At 37.6% G+C, this 27464-nt stretch overlaps 3 protein-coding genes and 1 long non-coding RNA gene across 7 annotated transcripts in view; all 4 read left to right on the forward strand.

Moving 5' to 3' along the window:
• Positions 1–27464, forward strand: part of LOC144655546 (uncharacterized) — a 93662-nt gene that overhangs the window by 7935 nt on the left and 58263 nt on the right. The window lies entirely within an intron of this gene.
• LOC144655534 (uncharacterized) lies at positions 943–27368 on the forward strand. Of its 3 annotated transcripts, none has more exons than XM_078515778.1 (4): positions 943–961; positions 15803–15873; positions 20979–21080; positions 23382–27368. In XM_078515778.1, the coding sequence occupies exon 4, from the start codon at positions 23426–23428 to the stop codon at positions 24902–24904; it is 1479 nt and encodes a 492-aa protein (XP_078371904.1). In that variant the 5' UTR covers positions 943–961; positions 15803–15873; positions 20979–21080; positions 23382–23425; the 3' UTR covers positions 24905–27368. The 3 variants fall into 3 exon arrangements, with proteins under 3 accessions (XP_078371904.1, XP_078371903.1, XP_078371905.1); XM_078515777.1 differs by lacking the exon at positions 943–961 and adding an exon at positions 15654–15711; XM_078515779.1 differs by lacking the exons at positions 943–961; positions 20979–21080 and adding an exon at positions 15667–15711.
• On the forward strand, positions 11101–15369 carry LOC144655496 (uncharacterized). 2 transcript variants are annotated; one of them, XR_013571131.1, is made up of 3 exons: positions 11237–11719; positions 12025–12151; positions 13384–15369. It is a non-coding gene; the product is annotated as an uncharacterized LOC144655496 (long non-coding RNA). The 2 variants fall into 2 exon arrangements; XR_013571130.1 differs by having other exon boundaries at positions 11101–12151.
• The window catches only part of LOC144655544 (uncharacterized), a 125200-nt gene continuing 119710 nt past the window's right edge, over positions 21975–27464 (forward strand). Inside the window, exon 1 of the mRNA XM_078515792.1 lies at positions 21975–21984. The gene's annotated coding sequence lies outside the window, so the exon portion shown is untranslated. The remainder of the gene's footprint in view (positions 21985–27464) is intronic.

A 27464-nucleotide genomic window follows, 5' to 3' on the forward strand; every position in this document is an offset into this window, starting at 1 on the left:
AGTGGCCAGAATGAAGAGACAAAGGGTCTTTACAATAAAGATCAATTGAACCTAGTAGCTTTGACTTGACCCCAACCCAAGTATTTGAGACCTTTTCGCTGCTTTATGAGACTAATAAGCGCGTTATAAACTTTCTTTCTTAAATAAAACAAAGCCTCTTGAACACAGTTAGTATAGGTGATCATTATAGTAAAAATAAGTTTTTAAATTGATTTTAAATTTTGAAAAGATAAGTCTGCCTCTTTAATTCTGAAATTTGCGCACACCCATTTTTGTGGCCGAGAACTGGGCCTACAAACGGAGCCACCATTTTAGTTATTGTTCTTGCAAAAAAAGTGTTTACCAGTCGATAGCATAGAACGTAAAAACTGCATACTTATTGCTGGCGAAACTGCCGTTCTTCTGAGGTACGAATAACAAGTTTACGATTTTTGAGGCCGAGAACTAGGCCCCATACTAGTACTGTAAAGATACTGAAAAGCTAAATAATTATATTACCAAATTAAATAGGATTAGAACTTTACAGCACGGATGCATCGAAAAGGGCGAGAACTAAAATTTCACAAGTATCTATGGAATGAAGCAACTAGGGGTCCTGACAAAAACTGTTTACTTTTTCCAAAGCACGTTCTTGTTATTATTCCAGCCAGAATCAGAAATAATCGAGGGATATCCGGTATCCCCACACAACCCCAGGACTTAGAAGCTAGCAGTGCAACCCGAAAAGTTCGTACGCCACAACATCCCTGAAAGTCCTTGAAAATTTTTGAAAAGTCAAGTTGTTAGCAACTATGGCTGTACACTACTACACTTTTGGAGTATTCCGCCAATCCCACGTTCCAAAGTTCCAGCCTTCTGTAGGTAACGGACACCAGAGACTGGGCGCTAGTGATCGTCGTGTCATGACTGTCATGGCGGCCATGTGATTTGTCGTCGAAGATAGTGTCGCTGTTTTATGAAGGTAAGAAAATCTATTAGAATGCTTTTCCATTTCTAATTAAGTTGAAGAATGCAGAATCTCTCTATGCATGACACTGGATAAGAATACAGGGCTAGAAATAGCCACAGATCAGTGAACATCAGTCGCCGGAATCCTTTGACTCAACTAAAGCCTGGTTTCCATATGATCGCAGTGAATTGCAGACGATCGCAAAATCGCAGAAATTTACTGAACCGTGTGATCACAACGATCGCAGAGGGAATTGTTTCCATAAGATCGAAGACGATCGCAGAAGTTGAATGGCGTTGAATGATGGGATCGATTATCGATTGCTTAACGGTCTACATTTACCGGTATTTACCTACGTTTTTTCCTTATTAATTTGTCTTATCTGTAACTGTGCTTACATCGTGGGTGGCTCCTCCTAAAATGTTCTGCAATTGGTTTAGGATTTAATCATGATTTAATGGAGGCGAAACCAATTGTGGAATTGCACGCAATTTAGGCATCCTACTGATGAATGGTTACGGCAATTAAATATTTTCAGAAGTGCTATTACGTTCATGGTCTGTCCCCTTAGAATCGATATTATGGGATAAGTTTTGATGGCAATTAATCGCAGTTGTGTTTCCATATGATCGCAATGATTGTCTGCGATCATATGGAATCCAGGCTTTAGACAAAAACATAAGGTAAATATACCTGGTTTAAGGCCGTTTGCATCCAATTTCATTCAGTTTTACTGTTAGTGGGGGCAAACAACTTTTTATGCATGGGCAAAAAAGGGACAAAAATAACTGGTGGGACCGTGGCGTGGAAACAATGACAGCTTTAAACTGGTTGTTAAAACAGTCAAATAATAATTTTATTGTAGACTAAAATATGTGAGAAATTAAGGCTGTTTCAGGTAGCTTCTAAAATGACCAGAAATGGCTACAAATGTTCGGAAAAAAAGTGAAAGAAACATTGCATGCATTGACCAGAACGCTAAGAAAAGGTTTTCCCCCAGGTTTGGAGAATACTGCAAATTATACCGCGAACCCCAGTGTCCCTCTTATTAAGATGTCAAGTTGCATTATATGGTAAAAATTGTTTATTTGGTATTGGGTCATATCGCTCAATGATTAGGTCGCTCCAAGTTAAATCGATTCATCAAAAACTGACTTCGCTCCAAGCAAAACAAAGAAACAAGCATGTTACACATTAATCCCTGAGTTGATAGAAGCAATTGCTACACATAAATATACCTAGTTCTTTAATCAATGAGTAGAAACAAGTGCTACCGGTACCTTCTAAACGTCTTGGTTTAAGAGATTTTTACTTTAGGTTCCAGCCATCTGACTGTAATTTGTTAATTTATAGTGCTATTTTTGTCTCGACGCATAGTTTTTACAACCCCACACTTATGGTGGGTGGATGACATGGGATGATGTAAAAATTAACACAACCAAATTGAATGGCATATTACCAAAGTGAATGGATCTTGTTCAAATCGAATGGCTGATAGGTAAACGTTCTACTTACGAATTGAATTAAGAGGAAATCCGCCAAGACTTCGAGTAGTTATTGGACAAAATTATGTACCAAAACTATTTACACCTGATTGCAAGCTTTTGTGTTACTGCTTCAAATATCTTATCGAAAGAAATCTTTTCTAACAACACCACACATCGAAAACACATTTTGAAGTTCCGTTGAATTCCACTGAATCGCTTAAAAGATGTAAGCTTTTGCCCATAGCTTGTGAACTTTAAATATTATTTTCTCAGACTCTGATAAGAAATTGTTGTACCAGAATTATTTCCACCTTATTGCAAACTTTTTTGTTACTGCTTCAAATATCTTATCAAAAGAAATCTTTTTTAACAACACCACACATCGAAAACACATTTTGAAGTTCCGCTGAATTCCACTGAATCGCTTAAGACGAATTTACAAAATGGCTACACGTGAGATTTTGCCCATACCTTGTAAACTTTGAAATTCATTTTCTCAGACTCTGATAAGAAATTGTTGTTGGTGTTATCACGGATAATTACTTACATCTTTACCTTTTATTAAGGGTAGGAAATAACACAATAGGATTTAAATTATTCTGGAAATTGATTTTTGTCCAACTCTAATAAATATTACTCGACTTCCTAGTGGATTTCGTCTTAATCACTTTCATATTGAATGGCATATCACCGAATATAATGGATTACCATTAGATATTAAATAGACCTACGGATTGAATGAATCACTTTATAGAATGGACCATCAGATTGAATTCACCTTATTGAATGGACCATCGGACTAAAAGATCACCATGATTTGAATGGTTCATTTCACAAGATATATTTGCAGCACCAAATTGTTTCCTTGTTTTTCTGTCTGTTTGTTTGCTTGTCTCTTTAGTTTTGCATAATTTAGTCAAGAGGTCAAGTAAATAAGCCAAGAAATACCATATTTATTCGATTAAGCGCCCAACCTCGAATAAGTGCCTACCTCGAATAAGCGCCCACCCTGAAGGTAAGAAAAGTTAATGAGTGCCCAGCCTTGAATAAGCGCCCACCCCACCGCCAAAAAAGCTGAAGTGCACAAGAGGAGTATTGATAATTTTTTCTTCTCTGGCTTAGAATCTCTAAAGTTCATTGTACTGCTAAGAGACCTACCCAAAGACTAGTATTTTACAGAAACTATTAATGAACAGTTAAAATTCTGCTTTGGTTCACCTTTACGTTATGTTATTATGGTGAAAATTTAATAAGCGCCCAGCCTGGAATAAGCACCCACTCTCAAGGTCCAAACATTTAATTAGCGCCCAGGGCGCTTAATTGAATGAATACGGTAAACAATAAATGGTATTATGGCCTATAGCATGGGAGACGAAGAAAGTTGACAGGCAAAAAATAAAAAAAATAAAAAGATCTTGTTTATTAATAAAACATTTGTTTATACAGGCCAGCTACTTCTAAAATAATATATAAAAAAACCCTGTATGCAGTGTGGGCCTTGCAAAAAAAGAAATAAAACAAAAGAAATAAACAATAAATAAATAAATAAATAAATAAATAAAATTATATCCCGGTCCCGAATCCAGAGAACATGTTTTCCACACCCTCATGCCCAGGCTCCTTGAGTGCAGCCCAGAATACAGTTTGCGGGGGGGGGGGGGGTCCAATGTGCTGGTCCATTGAATATGATGATCCATTCAATCCGGTGGTCCATTTAATATGGTGGTCCATTCAATATGGTGATTCATTTAATCCAGTGGTTCACTCAATATGGTAGTCCATTTAATCCATTAGCCAATTCAATATGGTAATCCATTCATTTCAGTGATATACCATTTAATATCTCTGTTTCCTTTAATTAAGAGTTCCAAAAAGGTGTACTTTGAAAGTTGCAAAATTATTAATTAATGTTATTGTACGAACCGATACGGTGCCTGGGAATTTGAACCTGATATTCTAAGAAAATAAGCATATTGCCCTTTCGAATGCTAAGCAAAAATTATCACCTGTGTTGTAGAATTGTTACTTGCAAGAAGTGAAAATGATATAAGCAGTTTATGGTGTGGAGAGTTAATTTGCTGTGCTGATTTGAATGAGAGTTAATTACTGCAGCCCACAACCACAAACCAATTTTACTCTGTTGATAAATTTATTAGCATTGTTGAATGTTTCGTGCTGAACATAAAGTTTAATCTTATGTAAAGGCTAGTGTGGACATTGCAGTCGGATGAATACAATATAGTTGGACCAAATTAGAATGGCATGTGATGGGATGCTGAAGCGACCACAAATCATAGTGCAACACAACTGTGAATTCATGCAGATCATTTGAGACTTGCAGAGATTCTCAAAATATTAGAATCATTAAGGGACTATTTTTTCAGTAGAGATGCGGCAGTTCATCTTGAAACTAAAATATCAGAGGTACATACATGAGATGGTTAGGGGCATGTTCAGGCTGTCATTTAAGAGGCAGTATCAGGAGAATTCTTATACGTTTTAATGTAAACTATGATACAATTATGAGGGTGTACTAGGTGATCAACAAAATAACCTTTGAGTAACAAAGAAATGTTACATTCATTCTACAAGGTGTGGATAAATGCAATCAATGGTTAATAAGTGGTTTTCTTTCAAGTTACACTGTCAAACTTGAAAACGTCAGCCCCACGCTTTCAAAGTTTTAGGCCACTACTGCCCTATCGGTCCATAGCCAAACCACCTTTTGACAATTTTCATGACTACTACTAGTGGATTTCGAATTAATACCAACGCCTTTAAATATTGCATTTTCAAGTAGCACTTAATCACAGTGAGACTGTCCTTTAATTTCCAGGCCAGTATCACTTGCGCCGCAGCAGCCTGGGATAGACTAGATTAAGCACAAACGATTGGTTATTTTGCATGAATGACTTTGGCACAAAGAATGAGTAACATGACTATATGACCTTCAGCAATTTGGTGTTTACTTTCTATTCTTATGCACCTACATAAGCTGCTTTAATCAAACTGTATCATTTATTTATTAATTAAAAACCCAGCGCACAGAATAAGCCTGACAAAGCTTAGATTAGGATGTCATACATTACGAATACAGACTGGAAAATATGAAAATAAAGGAGCATCAATCCCAGTAGAGCAAAGAACATGCTTGGTATGTAAACAAAATTGCGTAGAAGACGAAAAGCATTTTTTGATGTGTTGCCAGGGATTTACAACCATAAGACATGAATTATGTTCTCACATTTCTAAGGTTGATGTAAGGTACATATATTTAAGTGAGAACGAGAGGATTAAGTACCTACTTAGAGCTGACAATGAACATACATCAAAAGTAGTAGGTAAATATATACATTCAATGTTTAGGTAGGCCAACGATTCCCTTTATGATGCCATGAGATCGCCTTAGAACTTATTTATGAAAACCCAATGTTGTCGTTTTTTATGTTCTCGAGGGGCAAACAACTCTCTCGTTCCTAGCCGCTTCTCCATACGTTTATGAAGACAACTATAGCAAGATCAATTTCACAATACAGTGACTGTGTACCAGGGCGCATTTCCTTTCACAGGTTTCACAAGGTGTCTTGTGTCTACAAAGGAAAAGAATTTTCTGAAACTGCTCAACATGAAATCTTTAGCCCTGGATATAAAATTGTAGGCGATTTACTAAGAGCAAACACTGATACCAACTTTCCGTTATCTTTTCCTTAGAAATTCGCCGAAGCAGATGGCTCGTAATGATGTCAGCTTTCACACGTCTGTAAGCGACAAAGGAGATGTTACTCAATATGAAGTTGAAAAACAGAAAACAGTTAACAAGCACGATGAACAAACGCACACTGGAGTGAAGCCGTATACATGCAAGATTTGTAACAAGGGCTTTAGATTTATGTCGAGTCGCAAGCAACATGAACGAACACATTCAGGAGAAAAGCCTTACAAATGCAAGCATTGTCAAAAATGCTTTAGTCAACTATCAGGTTGCCAGGTACATGAACGAACACACACTGGAGAAAAGCCGTATACATGCAAGCATTGTAATAAAAATTTTACCTGCTCATCACAATGCAGAGTGCATGAACGAACACATACAGGGATAAAGCCGTTTACATGTACGCATTGCGATAAGCGCTTTATCAGGTCAGCAGATTGCAAAAAGCACGAAAGAACACATACAGGGGTAAAGCCTTACAGCTGCAAGCACTGTAAACAACGCTTTAGCAACGCATACAATTGTAAGACCCACGAACGACTACATACAGGGGTGAAGCCATATACATGCAAGCATTGTAATAAGAGCTTCAACCAATCAACAACTTGCAAGGTTCATGAACGAATACATACAGGAGAGAAGCCGTATACGTGCAAGCATTGTAATAGGTGTTTTAGCCAAGCATCAGCTTGCAAGTACCACGAAAGAACGCATATATGATGAACTCTTCCATGGTGCCCCATATACATGCAATCATTGTAATGGGAGGTTTAGCTTTTCATCAGACTGCGCTAAAGTAACATGAACGAACACATACAGGAGCTTAAAGGAGTGCATTTGTTTGCATGGAAGCATTAAAATAATAACTTAAAGAACCTCCTCAAACTGCAAGAGACATGAACGAGCACATTCTGGTAGTAGTGCTTACATCACTGTTACATGCAAGCATTGATAAATAAGCGCTTTTGACCGTCATCATATTGGAAGAACCATGAACGAGCACATACAGGAATAAAGTCATACTCATGCAGGCACTGTGACAAGTGATTTGAACTATCAGCAAACTGCAAGACACATGAACAATGAACAGTGACGCGCGAGAAACGTCTGTAGAACTAACCTGCGATCAGGCGTTATTTTTTTTGCGACGGGACAAAAAAGAACGCCTGATACAATTAAGAAGACACTTTTCGGAACCAACGGTTGAAAGGCTCACCTGTTGGATTTGTCAGGAGGAAATTAGCAGTGAGGCATGTATCGTCAAACATTGCTATGATCATGTGAAAAATATAATGCTTACGTTTGCGTTATTTGAAGCTATAAAGTTGTGCTTGTTTTTCTTCTGATTGCTGTTGGTTTGGGTTTTGGGTTCACTACATCATTTATCCTTCAGGGACTGTGTTACGGCGGAGAATTAGTTCTATGGAACTAAATGATAAAACCATTTCCTCATTGCAACCAAATTCGTCTCCCGGGCGTTATAATTTAAAGCCAGTTTAAGCAAACGAGACCTACTTTGAAAACAACACTTCAAAAACCCATATCGCAATCAGGGTTGGAAACTAAAAATTCGGAGCACTCGCCATCTGGGCGAGTGACCTTCAAATTGCACTCGCCCTGATCAGTTTTCACTCGCCCAGGATCCTCCATTAAAAAAGGGAAAATCTAGCCCCCCCCCCCCCCCCCCCCCCCCCCCCCCTCCATCCACTAATAAGATGTACAACTTTAATTTTTTTTAATCACGTTTGATCCTCACCGGCCAGGGGTTTTGGGTATACGGTATCTTGGGTGTTTTTAACCAAGGTATTCAGTATCTTTTTGCCGAAATACGGGTATTAAGTATTTTTTTTTTTCCTGAATGTTTGCTATTCTGTAGATAAGCGTTATGTTATGATTTTTTCTTTTTAAAAGGGTCTTATCCTCAGTGCTTGTGTATTATTATTTTTTTTGAGGTGGGGATGGGAACAAAAATCCTGAAAAAAGTTGTTTGCAAGAGCAAAAAGGCTCAAATAAATTGTTGCAGACATGAGGAGGAGAAAATAGATAGTTTGATGACAATAAATAGTCAGCCTTTTTTATGAAGATATATCATCAACAGCACTCTTTTTGATGCCCAGAATGCTGAAAATTGCATTTCCAATCTTCTTGATTTCAAAAATTTTCTGGGGGAGAATGCCCCCAGACCCCCCTATGAAAAGGGGCCTCACAGCCCCATCTGTGGTCACATCAACCTATTCCCAATCGGCTCATAAAAAATGTCATTGAAAACCCTGAATTACTTTTTTGTATAACTGTAAAACTCCCTGATCAAATGAGGTGTGCGCTGGTCACACGAAACACGTAGTAGATAAAAAGTTCAACTAAAGTAGTTCATGCAGGTCCTACTCACTGCAAAAATTTAAAAAAGAGCAGGACGACATGTTTTGTTTTTAGTTCTATACATAAATTACCAACCAAGGCCACTATCTGGACACCACAGAAAAAATTGTCTGAGGGAAGACACAGCCCGAAAAAAATTGTTTACCCGGACAACGACACATAAAAAAATTGTTTCTCTTGAAAAAAATTTAGATCCCTCCCCTCCAAATATATAAATAATGGTCGGTCCCCTAGTTACACCAGCCTTTGTTATCGGACATGGCTTATAGGTAATAATTTTAGGTATTTGGTATCAACGTTTTTGATGTTTTCAGGTATATTGGTATCCCAGTGCAAAAATATGGGGTATATTGGTATCCCACTACCCCCCCTGGCTGGGCCTGACACAGCCTTGTTGGAGATTTCAAAATGTTGGAAAACTATCGGCTTGTGGATAGTGTAGATTATTTTAAAGTTGAAAGAAAAAGGTAATGCTTATTTTGAATTTGTTGAAGTCGTACTCGCCAACCGGGCGAGTGATCCGTGATTTGTACTCGCCCGACAGTTTTCACACTCGCCTGGGCGAGTGGGCGAGCGCTAATTTCCAACCCTGCGCAATCCGTTTTAATCTTTGTCTCTTTTAGCAATCCGCACCTTCTTTTGTATTTGCTGTGTTATTGAAGTGCATGTTCCTTCACTGTTTTAAGAATTTTTTTCTTAATTTCACCGAATTTGATGGTCATCTCCAATGACTAAATTGGGTCAAAATCCGTGAAACAGTCCCTTTAAGGGTCGATTACTTTAAAATGGACAAAAGTAAACAGCTTTATTAGTGTACGATTAGTTTTTGTTTTACCTTCAGGAGCAACACTTAACTCCCTGAGTGGTTTGATGAACGGCTTGTTGCTTTACGGAAAGAAGTTACATGATTTTAGGTAACATTTCATGACGCGTAGTGGAAAAATTTACTTTAATTAGTTGTATTTAGTCCGGCAGCCCAAAAAAATGTAATACTGACGTAAATTAGTTAGTAAGTCATTTTGTTATATTAGTATTTTCTTTAAAAAAGCGTTATTGGTAACAGTATTTCTTGTTTTTCATTCTATACGTATAATTATTAATAACGTAAGTTTATATAGTTCTTTTTTCCTCTGCAAATGTAAATTCAGTTGTTATGCCACTCTTGTTTGTAATCCTATGTAAATGGCAATAAAATACTAAAAAATGTTTTGAGGCAATCTCTTGCTTAATCATTTTGAATTGAGGCCGGATACAGTGCATGTTTTTGGCTTGTAAATCCCAGTTGAAACCAATGCATGCTTGTCAATCTCCAAAGTACTAAATGCGCACAGCTCAAAATCACATGACTCATTCACAGGATACACACCAAGATCACTGTAAGAAAATGATAAATATGCTCTGTTTCCTACGACACGGAAATTAAACATATAGGAGGCACAGGAATTTGGTTTGAAAACTCGTACTCGTAGTCCAATCTGAAGGTCACTTACTAAATCTGTTTCAGCTTCCATACAGACATTCTTTTCGGTGCAGTTTTAAAATTACATCAGATTAAATGAACGCTTCTCTTTGCGCCCTCAGTTCTTTATCAACTGTTGAGATGAATGAGATTAGACCCGAATATTTCCCTACTGACGTAGAGCTGCAGCCTGCAATCGATTGCTGGCTAGGCCTTTCTCGATTATGCTAGCATTTTTCAGCATTTTTGGGGAAAACGAGCATTTTTTTCGTTTATTCTTGAAAAAGAATTGCTAGCATTTTCTGTCATTTTTCATGACTGTGATCCAGATTTCAGCACTCAGAACTCAGAAGGATAAATAATCCTAAAGTTTCGCAATTTTGAATCCTTATTTTTTTGTTTTCTGTCTGTTTTGACTGTTTGTGCGTTGTGTTACTTGTTTACTTGTGTTGTGTTACTTGTGTGTGTTTTTTTAATTTTTTTAAAAATATTTTTTTAATTTTTTTTTTTTAAATAATTTGTTTTAAAATATATATTTTTTATTTTTTTTTAAATAATTTGTTTTAAAATATTTTTATTTTATTTTTATTTTTTTTATTTATAAACAAACAATTATTAGGTATCACCTGTTGTTGATATGAGCATATAATGTAAGAGTTTGTACGTTTTGTTTGAAATAAAACAAAGCATTCTTTGGAATTCAAGTGGCATTTTTTAAAGAAATCAGGCATTATTTTAGCATTTTTTTGGCTTTATGCGAGAATTTCTAGTAGCAATAAATGCCAGTTTTACTAGCATAATCGAGAAAGGCCTATTGCTGGCCTGGTTAGCCTGGTATCCAACTTTATCCAACCTTGTTCAAAGTGTCATGTCTGCGACGATTTTCAAAATCCGTCGGAGACTGGCCTGCATCAAAAAGCTAGTAATAAAAAAAGCTAGTAATATGCCGTTTCTCCACCCAATCCCAGAAAACCGAAGCTAGTACTTAACCCGTACAATGAGACACCTGAATAGCCTGGAAAATCCTTGAAAAAGGCTTATCGCTCACTTTCGTCCGGCGTTCCCGCCCTCCGACGTTCCCGGTTCTCGTTCGAAGCTAGCGTTACTAGCGGAGCTCCTTAGCGGCCCGTAAGGGCCGCAGAGCGGAGCACCATACCCATAAAAAAAAACACATGAAAAAAAAAAACACATGAAATAAAATAGGTAACCTATGCATCCGAGTTTTCATGGTCATCATGGCTAGCGGCATGCCTCGCGGGCGCGTACGGTGTTGCGCACATCCGGGATCTTGAAAGGTCTTGACAACTCGCGCAGTACTGGCGCGAAATAATTTTGCAGTGTGAGGTCTCTTGGCAAAGAAATTTTCAAAATTACTACGTATTTTTAAATCCTATTCAGCTAGTCTGAAAGTTAGAACTTGAGACAAACATATTTATTTTGGCTCCTTGTTATGCCGATGACTACAAACGAGAGCAGGGTAAACTTAACTTCGAGGAAACAGGGTTTAAGCGATTTGCGACGGGAAAGAGATCGCGAGAGATCCAGAAAACCCGGACAGAAAGCAGGCGAAAAAGTATAGCAAAGCGCCTGTCGAACCTGGTAGCAAAGTAGCGAAGAAAAGCGACTAAAATAGCAAGAGAGGTGCCGAGAAAACAGGCAAAGAAATAGCGGAGAACAAGGGAACGGAGATAAAACGAGCAGACGAGTGTACCTACTGCGGCCAACTGGTGAAGGTGAGTACAAAACTGCAGTGTTTCCGTCATTTATACGCAAAGCTGTAAGCTTATATTTACGGCACATTTTACTTGCTTTCGCCACTAAGCATTTGCTTGTGACATGAACAATGTTGAAAAATACTATTCGTTAAAATTCAGTTTTACCAGGTTTTACTGATCAAATAGGAGGATTTGATTATGTAAACAAATAATTGTTGGGCCTTCGAGTAACGAATTCACAAAGAATATTACTTCAACACATCTCGAAGAAAATAAAGCTTACGATTTTTAAATGCTTGTGATATGATTATTTTGTTTTACAGTGCTGGAAGAGCAGCTGAGATGAGAATGAAAGTGATGTCAGTTTGCACGAAGCACCTGGAATTTCGTTTCGTTTCGAGTGAAATAGATCGATTCAGTGTATGCAGTTTATTGATATTCATGATGGAGGTAAAATTACTGTTCATTTAGTCAGAGTAAATAAACTTCAGCTTCATTACTTAGCTCTTTCGTTCCCAAATATATTAAATAATCCACTTGTCATGTAGTTCTGTTCACTATTGAGCGTTCATGTGGATTACATAACAATGTCACCAATTTTGAGATTTTGAGGTCTGTTTTGCTGGTTTCATTCAGAATGTCAACAGTAAATGTTATATTTGTCATAAAAAATCACAATCTTGTTGTGGAATTTGGAAAATGCACACAACAAAGGTTAATGACTACTGGAAAACTGGAATCTTTGTGAGTAAATTCATGCCATTTTAGACACTGTATGCAGCTGTGCATGCAAACTTATTATTAATTAAATGTGTATCTTTAAAAATCTTAGTATTACTGTTAAGAGAAAAGCTTTTAAGATGTGGCAATGTTTTTCCTATGCATGTACATGTATATATAGGGGTAGAGGGGAGGGGGAGTATTTAAAGGCCAAACCTTTTAATTAAGAGGGAGTGTAAGGGTTTGCAGTGGTGCTTTGAGTTTATTAAAATATTTACAGTAGAACCCTGCTAACTCGAACTCTGAAGGGAAACGAAAATGAGTTCGAGTTAGCGGGGTTGATTGAATATTTTATTTGCCAAGTTAATAATTGATAGTTTACTGATTTTTAAGCACTTCAGTATACAGTACTGTGCAAATTGAACTTATCTTGCCAGAAACTCTAAAGCGACCACACATTCTTTTGTTAAGAGTGGAAAATGACTGTCAAATACATGATCTGTTCATTGCTATAATCAATGGGCAACCGTTGCGAGTTGCAAGTTCCGGAATTCGAGTTATCAGGGTAAAAAGTTTGACCCAAATTTTGTTCAAGGGAAACAAAATTTAGTTCGAGTTAGCGTGGTTTTCGAGTTATCCGAGTTCGAGTTAACCGAGTAAAAATGACTGAAAAGTGGGGTCAAATCCAAGGGAAATGGAAGTGAGTTCGAGTTAGCAAGGTTGTTCGAGTTATCCGAGTTCGAGTTACCGGGGTTTTTTTCTGTAGTTGACTTCGCAGTTATCAGTAAAAAAAAATAGTCTGTGCTGATACATCTCTGTTAAATATATAAGGTATCCTTTCGCATCCAGTAGTTTTGCTTCACTTTATACAAGCTTGCGTTAAGTGTTTTGTTTTATAAATTATTGATATTCATGCCAATTAATCAATTTTAATTTAATCTGTGGCATTTGACTTTTTTCAGGGTTAACATGAGTTTCAGAGACACAAAAACAGAATGTGGACAAGGACATCAAAAGAAAACAGGAAGGATTAAGATTATCCAGCTTGATGTTTGGGTGTCTTCATGATGCCATTTTCAAGAGACTAGTAAATTACATGTAAATTGAAATCAAGAAAAGCTGCAAATGAGCAAAGTTTATATTTTAAATGTTAACGTATTTACAGTGTACTTCAGAAAACAACTTCTTGATTGACCTGTCTCTTTCACATCTTTTTAGATGTAACAAGGGCATTATGAAGTGATCTTTTTAAGAATATGCAGCCAAAACAGTAACAGCAGAAATGAATGGGAGTTTAAAATTTCTATTTTCAATGTTTTGGCTGGTAAGAAACCACATGTGACCAAGCTAAAATCTCTTTGGCCGGTTAACATGACCTGTAAGTGTCCAAATATTTTGAGCCCTCGACTACACAGGACTTACATGTAGTTGTCTAATTACTGTATATCATAAGATCTTTGGTTGATCTTGGGGGAGGTAGTGGAGTTAAAAAGCAATGTAATAATTTGAATTTGGATTGGTAATGCTGAAACTGGTGGTACTGTAATTCTAAAGTATAGACGTTAAAATCGTGATTGCAAGCAATATGCAATACCAATTTCATTCTTATGTGTTGTATGCTGTGTACAATTTATAAGAACAGCTATAATGTTAAAATTAGTGAAATATTCTAAAGCCAGATAAAATTTGCAGTATCCATTAGGTACCATGAAGCAACCAAATTGTGACTCATTTGCTTACTTTGTGAACTCCATGACGAATGGGCAACATGACTCCACAAAAATGTGTACAATAAAGCATACAAATTTTTAAAAGAGCAGTTAAAGTATTGATGCTATATTTTTTTCTTGCATAGTTTTATACACAAGCAAACATGATTCTATTTTTTCTGCGTAATCAAAGAACAAAACTGAGTTTGAGACTCACAAACAATATTCTATCTTCCCAGAATTTTTTTTTTTTTATTTCTGTAAGTGAAGTGAAACCCCTTAAGAGGAAGGGGACTCAAAAAGACATGTAAAAGTAAAAAAGGTGCTATCATCCTTTTTTTTGGGGCGGGGGGGGGGGGGTGGGATGGGGTTACAGAATGTCCCTTCTTTGCTTCCAGTTAGTTTCACTCCGGTTTGCTTGTAGTTAGGTTCACCCCTGTTTGCTTGCAGTTAGCTTAATTCATCCGGTGTGCTTGGGATTAGCTTTTACTCTAGTTTGCTTGTGGTTAGCTTTCACTCCGGTTTGCTTGGCATTAGCTTATGGCAATATGCTGTAAACCCTTTGCTACATGTATGACCTCTGCCATTTCCATTCAAAATTAAAATATAGGCAAATAGTGAAAATAAAAACGAATGAATGAAAAAAAGAAAATTAACCATATTCTTAATTTAGATGTATATTATTTCCTTTATACTCTAAATGTTAAGTGATTTGCTAATTTACCACGTGATATGCCTATCTACCCCAACATGCAGCCCTACTACCCCCTCCTTATCTACACGAAGGTTACATAATTACCCGTTTTGCAGCATAATTTCCCATCCAGACTTCTGGATCATAATGCTGTCGGTGGAATTAAAACGTTTTGATTGATTTTGTTTGTTCTCGGCTTATTTGGTGTTGCTGTATACGGTACTCCCATATAAGGGCTATACGGGTATGTGCTGCTCAACAGGGTGTGCCTTTTGCCTCTCTGACTCTGAAACAGGGTATACAAATCACCCTTTTGACTGTGGAACACTATCAAGTTTAGCTATGAAACTCCGCTCCTCTCATTGGTTTTTCTCCAAGCCACAGACAAAGTCAAGTGAGCGCTTTGTGATGTACGCTAGTGTTTTTATATCTATCTTCATATATTTTTCATTGTGGATATTGTCTGGAACAGGGTACCTATTTTGCACTGTTTGTCTGGAACAGGGTCGCAAATTGAGCCGTTTTTCTCTGGAACAGGTCCAGAGTCTCAGCGACTCAGTGGCACACCCCTTTAGTAAATTTTAGGTAGTACCTCTTCCCCCCCCCCCCCCCCCCGGGACACGGTAAAAAAAAAAAGTAAGTAACAATATTAATATTTATAAAAAAAACAAAAAAAAAACGAATATTATATTCTTAGCCTTAAAATTGTACAATGGCTTGAATTCAGGTTTCAATAAAGTGCAAAATAATTAACTGGGGAGCTCCGCTTTTAGGCTTGCCTAAATCTATATATTATGGTTACCGTGGAGAATGGGCTCCAGTCTAAACACGGTAATGGCGGCCTACATGTGATTTATCGTCGAAGACGTTTTCGCTGTTTTATAAAGGCAAGAGAGTCTATTTCAATGCCGTTTTCAAATCAGTCTAATCTTTGGAACGCAGGATAACATATGCGCGTGTCACTTCATACGAATACAGGGCTTAACTTGAAATAATCACCGGTCAGTCGCCAGTCAGCAGTGAGTCAGCTTTGTCGCTGTTTTATAAAGGTAAGAGAAATGAATAGAGTATGTTAAAATGCTTTCTCTAGCTCAGCTTTAGAATACAGGGAGATAGTTTTACGTCTCACTAGGTTAGAATACAGGGCTTGAAATAATCGCAAGTCAATCGCCGGTCTAGCCTGAATTTCAGACATCCCTCGTGCTCTTATCTTAAATATATTATTTAGCTTTTATTATTATCGTGTCAAAATAAAGTTTTATCTATCTATCTATCTATCTATCTATCTATCTATCTATCTATCTATCTATCTGCTCGCCTACTCGCGCGCCAGAAGGGACGTCTGAACACATCTGGCTCTAATGCCGTCCGGTGATGTCACTACACTTTGGTTTTAATTCATGCGGAAAAGTTTCTGTCGAGGCCATGAAATTGTGAAAGAAAAATCGCTTCAATAAAGGATTACAGGGTATAAAATTGTTTTAAAAGTAAACTATTGAAAACTTGAGACAAATGAATGAGATTTTAATCGACTGCAGGCTATATTCTTTTACGGAACCGATTTAATCTGAACTGATTTGCTTTATCTAGCGATCAAAATATAATGTTACGCAGCTGACAAATACAACACTCGTGAGAACTTAAATGAATCAATTTAGACAGTTACGGAGGCATCAAGAAACGGAATTCAATACAAAAATATCCTACTTGACCGTGGGCACTGAGTTCAGAAATCACTGGCTCATCAAGGCTGCAGGACATAAGCGTCAAGCGGCTTTGTTGACAAAACAAGAATACATATAAATTTGGCAAAACACTGCATGTCGAAGCGACGAATGCCGCCAACTTAAAACCTATTTATTTCCATTACTATTCTTCATCCATAGGTAAACTGCTGTAAAAACTTGTGTATAAGCCACACTTTTTTTATGAAATTTTGGGCTCAAAATTGTGGGTGCGGCTTATCTACAGGACAATTGGTTTTGAGGGGTGTAAATTGCCTAGGCTGGGGTCAGAAAAAGCACTAAAAACATTGAGTAAATAATATTTAACATATTGAAACCTGCTGCTGTCGATCATTGCTTTTGGTAAAAGGTCTGTCCCGTAAAGCAGCCGTTTTTCCTCAGTCACGAATTGTTCGTCAGTTGTTCTTTCAAAGGATTTATTTGCACCTCTTTTGAGCAGCAAAACTTGAGCTGACATGGAAACTCCATTCCTCCACAAAGCTGCCTACCGGTATTTGCTAAATGCCCATTGAGCAACAAGTTTTTATCAACACACAGCTGAAATGGTTAGAAATCGAACTTACTTTTTATGTTGTTTACAGGACCGATCACCGATCGAACGTGAAGAACGTGACCCAACCCCAAACTTCTCTCTTTAAGTGACTGTGTGGTTACTAAGCAAACGTTTTGTATCGTTCTCTATCTGTTGTGCTCGTACTATTTCCAGTCAAATTACATCGTTTTCCTCATTTGATTTTAGCAATAAAGACAATATATCATCAAAAGAGCATCCTTTTTAAAAGGTATTGGGATTTTATTTTTTCCTCAAAATCAAGCTTCAAAGTTGGGGGTGCGGCTTATCTACGAGTGCGGCTTATATACAAGTCTTTACGGTAATAATTTAAGTAATAAACTCAAGCTAAATGACTTATAAATTCATTTCTGGGAAGGTGAACTCTTTCGAACTCTTTCCAAACGTTTTCAAATTACAATCCTCGTGCGGTAAAATTCAGTCATAATTTCACATAATTATGCAAATAATTTTTAAATCAACCAATCAAAATCACGACCCGGTTTAAAAATACGGGTAGTGACGTCACCGAAAGGCATTAGAGCTACATGTGTGAAGACTTCCTTTCTGGCGATTAGGTGAGCACAGAGAGATGTCTGAAATTCAGGCTATTACCGGTCATGATGACTGGACAAATAAATAGCATGAAACAACTTTTGACCGGCGAAAATTATATAAGCTTATAATAAACAATGATTCGATTATGAGCTCAATATTTCTGTGAGGTGACCACCAATAGGGCTAAATGCTGCACTCTAGTTTTTTTTTTAAATGAAAGACCCTGGAAGCTGGCAGAAAGGCATTGGATATAGAGATAATAGAGACTGCAGTGATTTTACACATCTCTTGATACGGAAGGGTAAAAAAGTAGCCAACATTGTGCAACTGGCTACTACATAAATAGCCTAAATATATTCAGTTCAGTCCATTGTTTAATATAAATTTCACCTACAAACAACAGCATTCAAACCCAGGAATTCAAATGTATACACATTTTAAGAATCACGAATGGATCAGTATAGATAGACAAAAAAATCGGCGTGAAGATTTTGCTTGAAAGAAGTTCTTAAATTCAGCAAACATCTTAACAAAACTGTTAAACCTTTTTTCCACCTTGACCAGCTTGTGTCATATATTATATCACCGTTTTTATTTACTGCTTAATAAGACATGTTGATATAGTCGTTCAGAGTCTTTTTTAATCTTTTTTCTTTCTCTCCACCTTTTTGTCAACTTCCATGGTATTCCATTAAAACAAAACTTAAAGTACCCGTAGTCTAGATAACAATTATAAATGAGTAGGCATAGACTTGCTCCAAGTCGCTCGTTTGATTCATAAGAGACTGCTACGGAAACAGAGGGCACGCGGGGGCATGAAAAACAAAATGACGTAGGATCGTGGCTGAACAAGTGACTTGTCTCACCTGCAGTGCGCCAATTCTGAATGTGGCGTCACCGGTGGAAAATCCCACCATCGAGATGCTTGCCAACTTAGCGCGCGCTACTCACCAGGCACGGTTGCATTTTTATCTCTTAAGCAGTTTTGTTTCCTTCTCACATCGGCAGTTAAACCAGTGTCAGAGCTAACAAAACACAAAGATCTTCTTTTGTGTCTATCCTTTAAAATCTTACAGAAATGAGAGAGCCATGAGTAAGTTTCTGTTACTGTTATCTTTTTATTAAAAAGCCACGTATGAAACCAGTGAAAATGACCGGCAAACCAAAACTTTTTCCGAAGAAATTGTCGTCTTGACCGGACATTGTCCGTTGACCAGCTGTTGTTTTGACCCTTGTAATATAATTATCAATTTCCAATTACATAATTATCAGTATTGATTTATTTATGTTTTGATGTTATGAAAGACACATATTCATAAACAGACAAATGAACAAAATAAAGCAACTTATGACAAATTTTTTATTACACAAAATACCGGTGTGTCTACATTTGAGAAGGGATTAGCAAAATCAATTGCATTGGCAGGCCGTCAAAGTAATAAAAAAACTGAGATACACTGTCGGGTCCATAGAGTTGATAGTTTCAATGACATTCCTACCAGTAGAATTGTACTTAAGCAAAATGCAAGGGTCAAAAATCAGTCTGCTCTTGCAGTGTGTTCACAGTGTTGATCATAATTAATCTTAAAATTGTGCACTTGTTTGTATGAGATTATTATTATCCTTGTTTCCAGCCTGGGGTAGTTATGAGGGTAAATGAGACCAGTAGAACATATCTTTTATGCATATTATGCATTTTTAAAAGTCATGACTAATTGCTGCATTCAGAAGTATCATGTAGATAACAAAGTATTTAACAGGGTTCAATTTGTTTTCGGAGTCCCAAATTGAAGGCACGCGGGCAAAACCAACACTTCGAATTTTGGCTAAATTGCACGCAAGTTCGTTTACGTGTGCTAAACATTTTTCTGTATTTAACTTCACTGGACTTTTCTTTATTTTTCAGAAATAATGCAAAAAGGCATTTTTCCAGCTTACTTTCTCCACTGTTAGCCAGCAGTACAAGTTTTCCAACACATTGCGTGCAAATCTTTCCTTGTAGGGTTTTGTTAGCTTCCACAGCAGGCGAGAAACCATTTCAAAAACCTGTCTCGACTCACACGCGACCATGTTTTCTTGTTGATTTGCTAAATTTAGACTGAGTAGAGTAGGGCTGGATACTGCATTGTGACATAGAGTCACGTGTTGGGGGCGAGAGAATTGAATTAAACAAAATGGCGACTTTGAAAATAAAACGTTGCTGTTTATAGTTTTAGCACAAGTGCGTCCGCTTGGCAGTTAAAAGACATCATTAACTCTGGAAGCTTGTAAGTCCACAGCATTTCTTGAAGAAATAAGAGATGTTCAGCCTTTGTTTTGTACAATAGCGGTTTTTAGCGCTCAAAGATTGAAAGTTGTATAACAACGCCAGCAGGGCCAAGCCACAGATCTCCTGTCGGGAACTATGTCAGCGTGAGTTTTGCAGTGCCCGCTAATGGGTGCTGCAGCGACAAAGTTGCCGAGGGGGGGGGGGGGCTGTGTAATATTCAGCAATCAGTCGATTTGTGCGAACAAAAACCTAAGAGGTTTATCTTGATTTTGCGGGATTTTGTAGATGTGTGATGATGTAAGGAGTGGAGATAGAAGTGAGAGCAAGTGGCACTTAACTAAAAGAAGGACTAATATGAAGTGAAAATACCAGCTTGTTAAAATGGGAGCGACTGCGAACTTGTCCCAGAAGTAAGGTGCTGTGCTGGCTACCAAAAAGAACAAAAGTATTAAATCAATCAGTCCATCGTATCAATCAATCTTTATTTCACTTTCACCTCAAATTACAGGTAACGGTAACAGATAAGAATAGCCTTGCCCGAAACAAACAAAAGCAGCTATCCGCAAGCAGACTGCAGTGACTGCAGTGACCCTTAAACTTTAGTCAGTTTCATTGTTTTGAGGAACAAAAGATTTCTTTTGTTTATCGTTTGTCAAAGAAAAGTCCTAAAGACGCCACCAGCAAAACCCCTGTCCTTATGTATGTGTTATTTTTTGAAAACAAAGGAAAGACCAGCGAAATGAAATACAGGACAGTGTTTAGCACACGTAAACAAATTTGCATGCGAAATTTGGAGTTGTTTTCGACAATGTTTAATTTAGCCAAAACTTGAAGTGTTGTTTTTGCCTGTGTGCCTTCAATTGTTTTTGGAGGCCAAATTTTGTTTATTTAGCAAATTAGCTGGGGTGTCTTTTTTGCTTAATGTTTGACAAGTTAAATTTGCTTATTAAACAAAACAGACGCTATCTTTTACTTAATAAACACAACAGCAGTATTTTTTGTTTATTAATCAAGAAATTTTTGTTTTTGTAGGGTACGGTGTTGGTGAATGTTCATGAGTTTATCTATTTGACGTTGATAGCTCAGGGTTCTCAGTTGAACCCATACCCGTTACACCTGTCACGGGTGTCACAAGTAAGTGTTACGGAGCCCTGTCAAAGTGCTTAAACCAGTCGATCACTTGATCTTTGAAATGCAAATAAAAGAACGACTTTTTGAGTAAATTACTGGGTAAACTAATGACTGGTAGTTGCTTTTGCAATTTACCTTTCTTCGGTTTTAGTTGTCGAAGTGAATAGCCTTTCAGCAGACCACAGAATGACCGAACAATCGCTTTGCGTCTTCGCAACGTTAAAATAGGCCGCCATATTGAATTTGTAAAGAGCCCAGGCCTCTCGCAGATGTTGTCTTTCCATTTGGAAAACAATGGTCACTGCAAAGCGAAAGGCCAACCAGCCAGGGATTCTGACTGGTTACTTCATAATGATTTGTGTATAAAATAAATGCCATTACATGTAACTCAAAAAGCAAAGCATTGTTATTGCAGGTTAATATTTCATTAAATATTGCAGTGTAATTTTTTGTTTGATAAGAGACAACTTCAACTTTCCTGTGTTCAGAGCAACTGAACAGATAACAAAATGCACACAAAGTTGTTTGCAGAAAATGGGAAAATATGCCCCCAGAATGAAGGAAAAAGCATTTCTGATCGTCTTAAATCAAAATTTTCCCAGGGAAGCATGACTCCGGACCCCCCTACCAGCTTGGGCCCTATGGGCCCAAGTTACACGCCCTTCGGCTGTGTATATTGGTGATACGCCTGTAACTACCACAGCAACGGCTGTACAAAATCCTATATTTGAGAACCCTGTAGCTGCAGTAGGGGCACTTATTAAAATAGGGACCCTTATTAGAATAATAATGATAATAATACGACTTTATTTAATGAGGGTAACATAGTTTACTGGTGGCCCAGTAGTTTAATGGGGGCGCTTATTGCAATAGGGGCGCTTATTGACAAAAACACATTGCAGGGGGCGTTTATTTGGAAGGGGCCTTATTGGAAGGAGGGCACTTAATCGAATCATTATGTTATAAGTAATGCATGAAAAGCCTCAGCGCCTTTTTACCCACAATTCTGGTATAAGAGTGATAGGTACAGAATGCTAGGAATAGTTTCGATTGCCTGTATTAAAAAACGTGCGTCAAGATGCGTGGTCCTGGCATGAGTAAACATTGCGTATAGATATGGCGGCTGACGAAGAGGCTCCCATTGCAGCCATTATCCCAGCAATTTTTTAATTAATAAAGAGGAGAAAAAAAGTATGGAGACTGTAATGAATTTTGAGAACGTTTAGGCAGTGCTTTCAAACGCATTTTTTTTGTCCGTTTTTACAATTTTATTCAATGACAGAAACCCCAAAAGTAAACTGTTTGTGGCAGTTAAGAGAACAGAGCAAAACAAAGCCATCACTATTCCCGCAGGCGTATTCCGGGATTATTGTACCATTTTCATTGTAAGCTAACTTACCGTTGCAAAATGACAAACGACAGTGTAAGCTTTATGGAAAAATACAAGCCAAATCAAGAGTTCCAAAATCAAACCTTGGATTGAGTTCGATTGGACATTTTTTGTGGTGAGTTCAATTTCGTTTGATTGCTGAACTCAATCTAGCTCAATTTATGAATTGAGTTCGATTGAAATTCAGTTTGATTGGGTTTGATTTTCTATGCCAGGGAAATATTCATGCGGAATAAAAAACGCGCGCATTTCACATGCTGGCCACTCTTATTCCAAAAACGCGCTCCTAATCACCATGTTTTATTGTTTATGAACTACTGTCGAGTGTTGGGGGGTGGGGGGGGGGGGAGGCTTCATAGACAGGGGACTAACGAAATAAAATTATCTTTCACAGAAGAGAGTTAAAAGAGAACTTTAAGTTAATTTGCTTTAATAGATTAAGGTGACTCGAGCAAAATAAATGACGTGCTGTATGCCTGTCAAACATTTCTAATAAGTTCACCATTTCTGACTCAATTTCCCTGAAACTTTTGCATTTTATTCGATATGTATCGAAGAATAATACGCACGTCAATATGTCGATGTAATGATCGTGAGTTTTGCGCGATGTTAACTTTATTGAACACACCTATTTGGATAAAAACTGCTATTTGCAGAAAACTGAGCGCTAAGATTTCGTAATGTGGCCCAACGTTCTCTGCATGATGCAGAACAGCAGGCTGCCTTAAAACTTTGTTATGAAAACCCAAGCTTGTCTTTCGTTTTTTTGGTAAATGCGCTGACAAATCTATTCTTCCTCCAACTGGTTTCACACCAGTTTCTTCATACCTTATAAAAATACTTTTTTACAGTTTTTACTTAGAGCAAACCCTGATACAATTTGTTTTTTTTATTTTTTATTTCCAATTTCTAAGGAATACGCATTACTGACAACAATCCTCAGTGGTCTACTAACAAAATGCCTCGTAACGATGTCGACCATAGCACGTCTGTTGGCGACAAAGGAAATGAAGTGAAAGAAAAGATGGCGGTAAGCAAGCACCAGGAAGAAACACACTGTGGGAAGAAGGCGTATACATGCAACCATTGTAAGAAGTGCTTTAGTAGTTCATCAAGTCGCATAAGACATGAGCGAACACATACAGGAGTGAAACCGTATACATGCAAGCATTGTGAAAAGTGCTTTAGCCTTTTACCGAATTGCAAGTTACATGAACGAACACATACAGGAGAAACGCCGTATGCATGCAGGTATTGTAATAAGTGTTTTAGCAATTCATCAAATTGCAAGCGTCATGAACGAACTCATACAGGAGTGAAGCCATATACGTGCAAGTATTGTAATAAGAGCTTTAGGCAGTTATGGCTAAGTAAGCAACATGAAAGAGTTCATACAGGAGAGAAGCCATATTCATGTAAACATTGCAAAAAGTGCTTTAGATGTCAATCAGATTGCAAGAAACATGAACGAATCCATACAGGAGTGAAGCCATATGTTTGCAAGCATTGCAGTAAATGTTTTAGCAGTCAATCAAACTGCAAGCAACATGAACTAACACATACAACAGAAAAAACATTTGAATGCAGTTATTGTAACAAGTGCTTTAGCACATCATTGTATTGCAAGATACATGAAAGAACACATTCACAAATGAAGCCGTATAAGTGCGGCCATTGCAATAAGTGCTTTAGCCAGGTATCAAATTGCAAGGAACATGAACGAACCCATACAGGAGAAAAGCCGTATGCATGCAAGCATTGTGAAAAGTGCTTTCGCAGTTCATCACACCGCAAGCAACATGAACGAATCCATACAGGAGAGAAACCGTATGAATGTAAACATTGCAAAAAGTGCTTTAGCCGTTCATCAGATTGCAAGGAACATGAACGAATCCATACAGGAGTGAAGCCGTATGCATGCAAGCATTGTGAAAAGTGCTTTCGCAGTTCATCACACTGCAAGCAACATGAACGAACACATACAGGAGTAAAACCATTCGCATGTAAATATTGTAACAAGTGTTTTACCACGTCATCAGATTGCAAGCAACATGAACGAACACATACAGGATTGAAGCCTTATACCTGCAAGCATTGTAAAAAGTGCTTTAGCAGCTCATCGAATTGCATGCAACATGAACAATTACATACAGGAGTGAAGTCGTACTCGTGCAAACATTGTGGAAGACGCTTTAACACATCTTCAAACTGCAAGACCCATGAAAGGCGACACATGCAACAAAAGTCCTCAAAACGGAAGCAGGAAACAACAGAAACCCACTTAAGCACAAATTCCCACATGTTGTCATCGTTGGCTGAAGAGAATTCAAGCCAAGTCGAAAGCCTTACTTGTTGGATTTGTCAGGAGGAGTTAGGCAGTGCGGCTTGTCTCGTGAAACATTACGATGATCATATGAAAAAAGTAACGCCTATGTAAATAGCATGTTTAGCAGTCGCCCGTCCTTTATTTTGTTCATTTTTTAGTTCTTATTATAGAAATGCTAGATGAAAAAAGCCACATTATTTTACGATATGGAATAAACGTTTTTTCACTTTCTGAGAGAAAAGGTCTCCTTCTTTCTCCTCATTAGGGTGAATTCGTGTAACCCGTTTTTTATATGTTAATAATATTCTAATGTTTGTGTTCAGTAAAACAATACACGAGTGGTCAGAAAACCTCAAAGAAATCACTTAAATAGTTATACAGAAATTAGTATAAACAGGACGTGTCTTTCTTTAAGCAGTTCAAGAACATGTTCAAAATAAATCGAAAAATTAGCGGTCTGGTTCAAATCACGCAGGATTTAGTCATTTCACATTGATGTTTGTCAATTGATTGGTCATATTGCATTCTGCACTGTCCTTTGAGTCTCTGAGTTAGTAAATTCGATGACGAAATAAGTTTATTTAGTGCAGAAAAAAGGAAATTCGGTGCAAAAGAGAAACAAACAGAGCACATAAGATCGACATAAGAGGAGGGCCAATCAAACGCTTCCACGCGATCTGAATGGCGCGAAGTTTTGGATCTGCTTCGAGATGCGAGTAAAAAAATGGCTGGCCCTTTGAGCACAGTAGAGGAGTAGAAGACCATAAGACAGCTCTAAACACCATAGCACTGAAAAGCACGGGTTAGTTCTCTTTTTGAAATAAGTGGTTTCTCAAGAAGGGAATTGCCGACGAAATCGAAACTACGAGCCTACTATTAAGCTTCACGCTTTGCTTGAGCAAATTTATTTGCGCCGAATTCGCCGAATAAAAAAACAAACACATTGGCGAATGTTATGGACCATATAGCCTCAAAGTAATGACTACATCGGTTGAATCGCTTCACTCGGCTGGCCGTCAAAAGCGCCCAAGCTCGACCAGTATTATATAAGCAGCAGAAAATCCCTGGAAGAGGTAAACCCAGAATTTTTTATCAGACAATTCGTTTGACTGTTTAGCCAGATATTTCGGCAAAAAAACATTGAAGAACCTGTACGTTGTTTAGGCTTTGACATTGTTTTGAATGAACGCGTGATGATATTTGCCGATTTTGTAACTTGTGCGATGCAAGTTATCTAGGATATACACTGAGGCATTGCACCAGCGCGGGGCGAGCACAACAACAAATCAACTTCCATTGACAAGCACTATAGAGACAAACACTGTATTGTCCCGAAAGACCTTGACAAACAGTTTCATGTCATCAAGAAGTGCAAGAATAAGTTTGATTGTTTAGTGCAAGAAATGCTACTTATCAGAGAATTGTCACCATCCCTAAATGTCCAATCAGACTCAACCGAAGCCAAACTATTTGCGTGACATCGCATATTTTATTATGTTAATCTTAAGGCTGCATTCATTATGTATCCTACAGGGGGGCAGAGGATTTTAGGGGGGGTTCTCAAATTTTTAGAGCAAAAAAAGGGGGGATATGAAAATTGTTTAAATATCTCCTGGGGGGATGCTTATATTTTGTAAGATTCTGTCTAGCTTTTGTAATAGTTTTAAAAAGTGAAAAAAGAAATGATAAGTACAGCAGCTTCTTTCAAGAATTGTAGGCAACAAGGGTACCTCTATTATTCTGAGAGACTATAGTAACTATTTTGAAGTTTTTTAAGTATTGTGCCTGGCCTGTAGATGTAATGTTTCGATACAGTATAGAAAGTAAAACATCTAAAATGGAACCATTTAATGCAACCTCAGAAAAATGATAAGATAAGGAGAATAATGGCACATGTCGCACTTGAGAGGAATGATGCTGAACGGCCAGAAAACGAGAGTGAAGAGGATGGCGACAGCGGAAATGAATCCGTGGATAAGTGTGAGAGTGATGATGATGATGAGGTTGTTGCCTTTGTCAACGAGAGTGACAGTGAAACGCAGGTTTCTGTCAATACTCCTGGTAGTACTGGTACTCGAGCTGGCAGGCTATCTATACCTAATTCGCGCTACTTAGACTGGCTCGCATAGGTATGACATAAACAGTCAAAGCACTCTCGATGTTCTTATTAAACTTGTCTCTTGAATTCATTATTACCTTATTCTTACTAATTTTCGATGTACTTAATTTCGCGAAAATTCGGAAGCCGAATTTCGACTATGGAACTACTGGGAATATACAAAAGTCTGGCTCAATGTAACTACAAGGAACTCCAAATGTAAACTTTGTTGACTGTACTAAAGAGGTTTTGGCCAATTTATAAGCTGAAGAACAGTAATCAGAGGAAGGGTGCTTGTCGAAAACAAGACAGAAAAATACTTCAAGGGTAGAAGGTTGTTAAAGTTCTAAACATCTAAAATTTTTATTTACTTGTACTTAACAATAAGGTATTAATTTTCGCGTGTGTAAATGAAAATCGCGAAAATTAGTACTCGCAAAAATTAGTAAGACAAAGGTATACAGATATTTATTTTGATATTTGTTGAGAGGGAGGATGGGGGGGGGGGTATTCATTTTTCGGCTGATTGCTTGGGGGGATTATGAAAATTTTTATGGGCCTTGGGGGGGCGGA

The sequence above is a fragment of the Oculina patagonica genome, chromosome 5, assembly GCF_052425735.1.
Source record: "Oculina patagonica isolate OP01 chromosome 5, crgOcupat, whole genome shotgun sequence".
In the NCBI taxonomy this organism is placed as follows: domain Eukaryota; kingdom Metazoa; phylum Cnidaria; class Anthozoa; order Scleractinia; family Oculinidae; genus Oculina; species Oculina patagonica.